At 41.5% G+C, this 10,764-nt stretch overlaps 1 protein-coding gene across 1 annotated transcript in view; it reads right to left on the bottom strand.

Annotated features, from left to right (window-relative positions):
- MYO3A (myosin IIIA) overlaps nucleotides 1–10,764 on the bottom strand; it is a gene marked incomplete at its 5' end in the record, with an annotated part of 153,542 nt that overhangs the window by 5,710 nt on the left and 137,068 nt on the right. The window contains 3 exons of the mRNA XM_006100272.3: nucleotides 2,293–2,436; nucleotides 3,746–3,786; nucleotides 8,928–9,034. Of these exons, the coding sequence (XP_006100334.1) occupies nucleotides 2,293–2,436; nucleotides 3,746–3,786; nucleotides 8,928–9,034 (292 nt within the window). The remainder of the gene's footprint in view (nucleotides 1–2,292; nucleotides 2,437–3,745; nucleotides 3,787–8,927; nucleotides 9,035–10,764) is intronic.

The following is a 10,764-nucleotide window of genomic DNA, read 5'->3' as shown; positions in this document are numbered from 1 at the left end:
TTTTAAATATATTTTATTGATCTTTTTTACAGAGAGGAAGGGAGAGAGACAGAGAGTCAGAAACATCGATGAGAGAGAAACACCGATCAGCCGCCTCCCGCACACTCCCCACTGGGGATGTGCCCGCAACCCAGGTACATGCCCTTGACCGGTATCGAACCTGGGACCTTTCAGTCCGCAGGCTGATGCTCTATCCACTGAGCCAAACCGGTTTCGGCTCTTTAAGCTTCTTTAATTTAGAAAATCCCATCTTAGAGTCACCTTGTTCAGCTTTGTTAGATCAATATACTTTCTCTCTAGAATCAAGTTCCTTCAATATACTTTCTCTCTAGAATCAAGTTCCTTCAATATAAGCGTCACATTTCATGCACCAATGTACTACTACCCCTTCCTCGGGGGGCGGGGGGTGTTGCTTAGGGAGTCGATACAGAGCAGTGGTTAAGGTCCTTGACTCTAAACTCAAGAAGGCCCATGTTCAAATTCTGGCTTCATCAATTATTGTTTAGGTGAGTATTTTCAGTCACTAAACTTGTAGACTTAGCCTTCTCATCTATAAAACGGGGCAATATTAGTAACTGCCTCAGAAGGTTGCTATGATGATCAAATGAGATATTAGCATAGTGCTTAACACAAGGTAAGCACTCAAGCAATACTAGCTTTTAGCATTCTTATTCTAATGAGCATTAACTACACATTCACAGACACTGCTAGAATACCAGGCAGTACTTCAGGGATGTAATGCTTTTAGAGCATGTGTGTGTCTGCCAGTGGAGGAAGGGGGAAAATACACTGGAGGGGAGGCAGACTGGGTTGTTAAAATGGGAAGCAGGTAAGTAGGTGAAAAGCAATTTGAGCAGGGAGTAGAAAACACTTGGATTTTGGTTCACTAACTCGATGTGTGACTTTGGGAAAGTCACTAAATCTTTCTGGCACTTGGTATTCTCCTGTATAGAACTTTGTGGTTAGACTGAAACATCTCTAAGCTCTAACATGTTACAGTTCTTGATCCCAAGATGAAAGAATGCATACTCTTTTGGGTACAAGGAGAAGAAATCATAGTTCGGGTAGATTCTGGAAAAGCAAATAGAGATGGTAATAGTCTTTAAGGACCGCCTCTCCTATGCCACATCTAGTGTTAAGCGCTTCATATACATCATTTCATTCATTTTTATGACAACATGGTGAGGCAGTTATTAGTAAATCCCTTTGCAGATGTGGAAACGGGAGCTTAAAGAGGTCCAGGAACATAAGCAAGGTCCTCAACTACTACATAGCAAAGTCAGGATCCAAGTCTGAGATGGTCTGACTCTAAAGCAGCGGAGCTCAACCTGTGGGTCGCGACCCCTTTGGGGGTCGAACGACCCTTTCACAGGGGTCGCCTAAATACATCTTGCATATCAGATATTTACATTATGATTCATAACAGTAGCAAAATTACAGTTATGAAGTAGCAACAAAAATAATTTTATGGCTGGGGGTCACCACAACATGAGGAACTGTATTAAAGGGTCGCGGCATTAGGAAGGTTGAGAACCACTGCTCTAAAGCCTCTTCTCTCACGCACCATCTCACACTGTCGAAGAGACTCGTACAGGGTCCGGAGTGGCCCAGGTTGCTAGAGTGTTTGTTTAGGATTTTAGAAAAACAGCTTTTCATGGCTTGTCATTGCTCCCATTTCTCATACACCACGTTACCATCTTATTATGTGCCCTCAATTTTACAACTTCATGAAGAATGGGAAAGAAAAAAAAATTACCAAGGTAGTAAGTAAACTACAAACTGTTTGTTACTTGAAATGAAAGCCAATGGCAAAGTGAGAGAATAAATCCAAAATATCAGGTACATATTTCCAAATGAATCTTTCTCCCAAATATTGGTTTGGTCTGACATTATTAATTCTGAAAAATTACATGGCATAACTGAGAAACTAGTGATTAAAATTACATTGGTTTGAGGTTAACTATATTTTGAATATGGTTAATTGCTTATGGTTAATACGACCATACATTTATCATCCAAACTGAGATACTTTTAAAGGCAGGGGGGCTGTAATTAATGATTACACCAAAAAAATAGGTATAAACTAGGATTGTGCTAGAAAAACTGGGATGTCTGATTACCCTACTATAATATTTATGGTTTTACTTTTAAACAACATATTAATCATAAGATGCAATATTCAGTAAGTGCTTTGTCATTAAATGATTTGTCATACATAAAATGAAAGTGCTTTAGAAATGGGATTGTGAGTTCAAAATTGAAAATGCTATGCTTTAATGTGAAGTTTATTACCTTCCATCAGCCTTAAAACATTGATTCTGGAGTTCTCTCTGTTGTCTTCGTTCTTGTAAACTAGGGTTATGTTCCTTTGGTCCAGAATGACTGGGCAAAAATTCCTTATAATAGAAATCTTCCAAATCTAATAATTTTCCCTGACTGTAAATGAACACACAAACACATCACAGTATCAATTGAATTTTCTATTAACTTACAGGACACTTGCTTTCTTTTTAAAAAGTATTTACTGTAATTTAAGAGCAACACATACATGTCAATAGAAATAGGAGGAGTCTTGAAATGTGCAAAAATAGCATATACTATAAATTAAAGAGAGAAACAAAACCTTTACCTCTTACCTTTAAGAGAACACTGGCTGCTGGAGGGGACTGTCCTGGTTCTGTCGCCTTCAACTTGACACAGCATTAGTGGTTACTAATAGCCAGTGAGTACAATGTTCCAGCTTGGCTAGACTAAGTCAGGGATCACAACAGACCCTTGGGCCACTTGGGCTATGTACTAACATAGCATTTTCCAATTTTATCAATCATCAATACACTGGTGTACACAATGTGTCATGCTCTTACCTTATTCCTTTACAGCTAACCTTCTGTCCTCCCCCTACCCATTGGTCTTTTGGGAATCATTTTTTGTGTATGTGCTAGATTTTAGTTCCTGCCCATGGGGTGTGCCCTCAACCATTGTAATTCTTGGATCTACTTTGACTGCGGTTCCGGTGCCTGTGGTGCTCAGCATCTGTAGGACTCAGATGAGGTCACCAGGGACAGGTCTGGACAACTACCAGGTGCTACAGTGCTTCTGGGGAAAAGTGCTTTTCAAGTTACAGATGCCAACATATAAATTAACTTTCATAAATTAAGAATTTGTTAGGCGTCCACTCATGCCTAACAAAAGAACCTGCAATTGTAATTAACACTGTCTGGACATTAGTTGATTGAAATAGTGGCAAAATATTAAAATAGTAAAGTTCTGGTTGGCTGAAATACTATAGGTAAAGGGGACCCGTGTGAATTTAAGTGTGCCACACCTGCAGGTGACACAAACCTTATCTTCCTAACAAGTCCGTAAAAGTGAGATTTAGCATGTTTTGTCTTCAAGAACAGAAAGCAAAAAGGAGTTTGGGGAAAGAAAGTTCATGGGCATGGGCATGTTCAAATTGCCCAATCAAAACCATTTCAATGGACCAAGAAAAGCAAATTCTGGATTGTGACAGTACAATTCATTCAAAACTATTTGAGTTCTTACTGTATGCTTCACACTGTGCTAGCTCAGTGTATTGCAGTAGACAAGATCTTAAACCACATATAGGCATTTATAATATAAATGCATTGAGAGCACACTACTTTCCAAATCTATCCACATAAAACTGGTGATTATTAATCTAATTTGAACATACAGATTTATATTTTGGTTTGATAACTTATTGAAATCTAGAAAAAATAATTACCTATCTTTCCTTGGTCTTCGTTTTTCTTCTTGGATTGACTTCTAAAGGGAATAGAATAATTTAAAAAATCTCTATATATTAACATCTTAATGTAATATAATTTGTATATTACTATAATCTTAACAAATAAATACATTTGTTCCTATAAAGCCAATTTAACAATAAAAAAGTGGATACAATGTTTTTAAGATATGAAGTAATATAATTTACTCTTATTTTACTAATTGTGAATTTGTGATTATTTTTACCAGCACTGGACTGAAATTAATCTTTGCATTCCATACAAAAAAAAAAAAGAGTTCACCACAGTGACCACTATACACAGACTATATAACGTCTATCTACCTACAAATGGGAGGGGGTGGGGGGAGTCAGAATTTCCTGAAAATCCATTTCTTCACAAATGCAGTTGTGACTTAGGCAGATAATTAGGCTGCTTTGTGGTCTTGTTTCTATGCCACCCTTGTCTGCAGGTAAAGCAGATGGGCGGGCATGAGGGCAGCTGCAACAGTTCACGGGCCAATGAAACTGACTTCACTAAAGACAGGAGTCCATTTATGGCATAAAAGTAGCAGCACAGATGATACCTATGTTCATTTGCAAAATGTTTTCAAGTTGAGAACTTTATCGAGGCAAAAATGAAAATATTTAAGTATAGGTGTGATTAGATATTTGTTAATCAATACTTTGGTTTGAACTCTAGCAAAATGGTGCTTTACCTTACATACAAAGCAATATCCTCTTTGGTACTGTAACACTATTAATGGGTTGCACTGTGTGCTAGCTCAATATATTTGAACATGTATTTACATGCTGCAAGAGCAAATACATCTCTTAGGCTGAGGAAACAATACCAGAGTCACCTTGATCAAGCCAAAGATGTTATAATTGTGGAAACCCTAATGCAGACATCAACTTGGTTGGTACCATAAAAGTGCAAAATAATAAAAATGGCAATTAATAATGGTTTGTAAAGACTAAGGGTTTTCCCAGTATTTATAGACACACAATCATTTTTTCTCATGATTCATCATTTGCAATAAACTAAAATGTTGGATGAGTCAAACAGTTCATAGTTTCTTTCATTTTCATTGGTTGTCATTTTAGTGGATGGATGAGGCAGAAGTAATGCTTAAATGCATCAAGTCTGGGAGTGGACCTTTCAGGAAATAACAATGTAAGGGGCAGGACACCAATTACATTCCTGTCCTCCTTCCCATTTCCTATTACTTCACATTCTTGACCCAATGCCCTAGGCTAGGAGGTGCTTAGAAATAATTGTATTACCAGCAAAGGTACAATGGCCCCTAGTGGTCCAGTTAATGATCCCTGGGACCGGGGTGGTGTTTGCTGTTGTTGTTTAATATGACAGAGGTCCTGTCTCCTTGATCCATTGTCTGAAAAAAAGTCTGTTTTGCTCTTGGTAACAATTTTCTATAATCCAAAATTATGCTGAAATGATAGCATGATGTTGTGTGGCAGAGATCCCCTTTATACAACCAAGAATGAAATAACGTTCTGCCTTGGAATTCCCAAGCTGGCCAGAAGTCCCCCTCCCCTTTTTTAAACCTCACCTAAGGATATGTTTTTATTGATTTTTTAAAATATATTTTATTGATTTTTTACAGAGAGGAAGGGAGAGAGAGAGTCAGAAACATCGATGAGAGAGAAACATCGATCAGCCGCCTCCTGCACATCTCCTACTGGGGATGTGCCCGCAACCCAGGTACCTGCCCTTGACTGGAATCGAACCCGGGACCCTTCAGTCTGCAGGCTGACGCTCTATCCACTGAGCCAAACCAGTTTTGGCTGATTTTTTTTTTTTTTTAGAGACAGAGGAAGGGAGATAGAGAGAAAGAGAAATTTCAATCGGTTGCCTCCTGTACGTGCCCCAACCGGGGATTGAACCTGAAACCTTTTGGTGTACTGGACATGCTCCAACCAACTGAGCCACCAGTCCAGGGCAACCCCTCTTAATTCTGTATCGCCTTTTCCCTTGGGAGGTAGTGTGTGTGAGCTGGCTCTCAATGACAGGAATTCTTAGAAGAGGAAACACTGTCCAGGCTTTACTTCACTCTCGCCTGTGTTAGGATATTCTAATGAAATGGAATTCCATAATAAAAATTTCCAAAAATTATTTAATATGGTTTATAATAGAAGGAATTATACAATCAAGGTAATCAAACATAAGTTGTAAATAAGAAAGGAGGACAAAAATGAAATGTGTTAAGATGGAGCCTCAGCGTTGGTCTCTTAGATTCCTAGAGGCTAAGTCCAAAAGGGAAGCATGAAACCACATTCTTTATCATAAAGAAGGAAGCACATTGTGCCTCATCAGAGGGGATTTAATATAAAGTTTAACCCATGGAACTTTATATTAGGGGCATTTATTGCTAAAACAAATAATGTTTTCAATTATAGTTTTGAAATTACCAATTACCAACTTGAAATCTTAAAGGAAAATAAAGAAGCAAATGTCCTATGGCAGTTTCTTAAGGAACCACAGTGAAGAAGAAAGACAAGGAGACAACGAGGACTCAAGGAGATTTTCCCTTGTGGGTGTTTCTCAAGGGGCCCTTTGAAAGAACAGAGGTCTTAGCTCAGAGGACTTGGAAGACTCGGCTGCATCACACTCCTTCCCCTCCAACCTGACGTAAAGAAATACGTCTTATAACGAAACTTTAAATTTCACATCCGTTATATCATGGTGGACACAGTTTTACATTCCTTTTTGAAATACACTGTATATTCAGAGGTCTTCACAAGGCTAAAGAAAGTAGACAAATCATAGGGGGGAAAAGATCTTGGAATGGCCAAATGCCTACTGCTATCGTCAGGGAAGGTACTGGAGAAAATAATGAAACTGGAAGGCCTTCAGAATTATGTGGTCAGTTACTTTTCTTCAGGAAACTGTTGGCCCTGAGTGGGTTTTGCTGGCTGCCCAGCTTCTGCGTGTTACAGCGGCCCCACACGCCATTACAGTGGGGTGTGCAATCCCAGCTAAGGTTCTCCCTCCACAGGCATGCTTCTTAAGCTCAGCCTGCTCTTATTTTGGACACAACTATGGCAACATGTCCCAGATGTAGGAGATGAGGAGCATCAAATCCTAGAAGAGAGCTGGTATTGATGGTAAGGCAGTCAGAACGGCTGTAGTAAGAACTGACATTCAAGGAGAAACACAAGCTATAAAAATAGGTAAAACAACTGAAAGCACAGCTGTCTATGATAAGCAGGTGTAGGGAAATAATTTTCACAGCTCAGCAGCTCCATAAATATTTATAAATGCTCTGAGAAAATGAAGCAGGGCCATGGGACACAGAGTGATGGGTGCTGCCTTCGACATGGTGGTCAGGGAGCCTCGCTGAGAAACATGGATCTGAATAAAGTACTAACATTGCTGCTCACTGCAGTGACCTTGGGTCATCAAGAAAAGGTTAAAATGTGCATTATAATATATTTCAGAAAGATTTTCTTGAAAACCACTTAAAATTACAGTGCTTCGATGGATAAAGGAAAGTTGTTTTTTTAATGTTTTCATAGATTTTTAGAGAGAGAGGAAGGAAGAGGAAGAGAGAGAGAGAAAAACATCGATGTGAGAGAAACATAGGTAGGCTGCCTCCCGAACACAACCCAAGCATGTGCCCAGAGCCGGTGACCTCTTGGTGCATGAGATGATGCTCAACCAATTGAGCCACACCAGGTAGGGCAAGGGAATGTTTTGACGAGTAAAGGGAGTGGGACCTCATCATTTCTGTAAATTTCATCTATGTGTGGCGCCTGAACTCAAGTAAGGGCCAGGTGAATATGAAAACATGGTGTGTTTTCACTTATAATAATAAACTAGTTTTCTGTGTTTTATTTTTCACTGAAGCCACAGATTTAAAGACTCGGGGTTATACAAAGGATTCCAGTCACTATGGTAATAACTCAAGATGTATTAAAACACTGTATATTCATTAAAAACATAATTGTTCAATGACAATGTAAGCTTTTGGGGGGCAGGGACTCATTTGTGGAGGCTCAGAATCTGCTCCATCTGACTGGTTGGCTATTAGTCATAAACATTCCTCCTTATTTCAAAGTCTCTTATAATTTCTCATCTCGAGAATAGTATCTGTTGTTGAAGTCACTGTAGCCAATTGCCATTTCAGTGGCAATTAGTAAAGGTTATTGAGCATCATGTTTGGTACTTTCTAATTTTGTGCTCTGCTATTCAGCTTTGGAAGGAGTCTTGCCTTCATGCTGAGGGAGCTGCTGAGCTATAAAGGGACTATCAAGGGAGGAACACGATCAAATCGACAGTTTAGAGAAATTTGCTCACATGGGCTACAGAGGCTGAGATCAGAAGCCCTTAGGTGGGGCCTGAAGCATTGCGGGTGAAGAACGATGATGGTCTGAAATAGGGCTGTTGCTGTGAGAGTAGAGGAGGGGGATGAGTGGGAGCGAGGTGTTGCTGGTAGAAGCCACACTTCAGATTGAATGGTCATATATGAGAGAGGGCCAGGTCCAGGGTGACACCAGGTTCTTGGCTTAGCTAACCAAGCGGATGACGGTGTCATTCACAGAGAACAGGAACATGAGAGGAAGAGGAGGCTGGCAGGGGGGATGCCAATGAGCTCACATGGTGCCCACAGTGAGTGAGAGGACCTCAGTGCAATGAATGACCTTGACAGCTAAGAAGTGCCCTATCTGTGTCTCAGAGTCCTGATCTGTGAGATGGGAATGCCCCTGTAAAGCTGTTTCTAGGATTAGATATCCCAATGCACGTGAACATACCTCAGTCCAGGCCTGGGATTTAAAAGGTGCCTAATAAATGCCTCTTTCTCCTTCCTTTCTTCCATTTTCACCTAACCTCACCCATTCACATTCAGGTCCCTCTCAGGAGAGCTCCTGCTACGACACAGTTCTCTTTCTGGGTTAATGTTTGCATATCAGCTCAGATGAACAGACCAGCAGAGAAAACTGCTGGGAGGCCATGGGGTTACAGGACTGGGGGAGAGGCCTGGGAGGTGAGGATGGCTGGAGGATAGCCACATGCCCAGGTCCTCAGCCAGGGACGGGGCAGGAAAGCAGAAACTGATGGGAGTCTCCCTTTTAGAGTCCTCCCTTTGGACAGGTCTAGTGTGGACACGGTTTTGTGGATGCTATGGCTCCCATCTGATAATAAGAGTGAGCCACTTACATGTAGTAGATAATAGTATGTGCAGTCTTCAGGGTTATTTAATGTTTTGGGTTTCCGGGGCCGTCTTGGGGGTCTCAATATTTTTGGCTCCTCTCCTTTAGAAACACCTACAAGAAAGGTGATCATAAACAAGTATTCAATTACAAAGACTATCATCAAGCAATGCCTTCCTTTTGGGATAAATAAAAAATAATATACGCACTACTGCGGCTAAAGCTGGGAGAAAGAGGAAATACCTTTTTCCCCCCAACCAACCCTCATCATATTCCTCACCATGTGCTTCCTTCCAGTTGTCTGGTGGCGTATGAGTTTGAGAGTTAAGGGGGAGAAGGGAAGGGGAAGAAAAGAAATGCATAGTCTGTGATGTGGAATAGTGTACTGCAGTTCAAAAGGTAGATGGGGAGAAGAGACAGAGCTGTTAAAAATCTTTTAAAACGGGTAAAATGCTCATAGAATTTTGCTCCCCCCCCGCAGATTCACACATCCACCTGTCCATCTAAGACCTGCCTGATTTTCACTTTAAGGTACCACCTCATGTTATGGCCCAAACAAGGACTCTTTCTACAAGCCTAGTCAACCCTTTTGCCAAAATTTAGAATTTTCAGACCTGACTTTAAAAACCATGACCAAGAAAGAATAAAGTTTGTCATTCTTTTCTGCCTCTTCTGTCACTATGGCCAAGTTCTCAAATGGTTGCAACATCATCAGAGCATGCTTGGTTGTTAGTGATCATAGGTGGCTTTATATTTACAGAGATAATAGGCTTTTCATAAAGTATTCTTATTTTTCATGATTCTTGACACTCCATCCACTGACTGCAATTGTGCAGGAATGTCTGCTTGATAGAATATAAGGATCAGGCTGGAAAAGGGTCATGGGTGCTTATTGGAAAACACTACTTTAAATGGATACTTGAGCATACATTTCTTAGCTGAAATGTAAAGGTATTAACAGATCATTTTTGTGTATAGTAAGGGGACAGGAATGATCTCTGATCTACACTAATAAAAGAGAAACATGGTAATTGGCGTACGACCGCTACCCTTCCCATTGGCTAATCAGCATATCCTTATGCAAATTAACTGTCAGCCAAGATGGCAGCCGGCAGCCAGGCAGCTGGAAGCTAACAGGAGGCTTGCTTGCTTCAGTGACTGCAGACTCCAACGTTCCCCGCCTGCCTTGCCAGCCTCTGAGCTTCAGTTGGAAACATAGTAACATTTATAGAAGATAAAATGTTACTGTGACAAAACTCCTGTCAGTCAGCTGGGATCTCAGAGCTGGAGTCGCAACGTTGTTTCGAATACAGAAAACAAAGGCCAGAAACCTGCTTTCAGCCAAGCCTCAGAGAGAAAGCCGGCTCTCAGCTCCAGTGACAGCCATAGAAGGTAAATAAATGCCGGAATAAAAAAAAAAAAAGAAAAAAAGGAGAGGTTTGGAGCTCCAGTCGCCCGCCAGCCTGAAAATGGCCCTCAGCCCCTCACCCAGACTGGCCAGGCACCCCAGTGGGGACCCCCACCCTGAAGCAACAAGATGACGGCTAATTTGCATACTGAAGGCAGGCGGCAGCAGGCAAGGCTGTCTGCGGTCTGGGACCCGGATCTGTGACCCTGCTTGGCGGGATCAGCGGAGCCGTGAGGCCTCCCGGCACCGGGATCAGCGTGACAGGGGGCAGCGCCCAAACCCCCTGATTGCCCTGCAGCTCTGTGTGTGACAGGGTGCGGCGCCCCAACCCCCCCCCCACGGGCCCTGCTCTATGTGAGACGGGGTAGAGCCATACCTCCCCATAGGCCCTGCCGGAGTGTGACAGTGGCGGCGCCCCAACCCCCTGATCAGCCCT

This window comes from Myotis lucifugus, unplaced genomic scaffold (genome assembly GCF_000147115.1).
Source record: "Myotis lucifugus unplaced genomic scaffold, Myoluc2.0 scaffold_306, whole genome shotgun sequence".
NCBI classification, from domain to species: domain Eukaryota; kingdom Metazoa; phylum Chordata; class Mammalia; order Chiroptera; family Vespertilionidae; genus Myotis; species Myotis lucifugus.
This window is presented reverse-complemented; position numbering and strand designations above follow the sequence as displayed.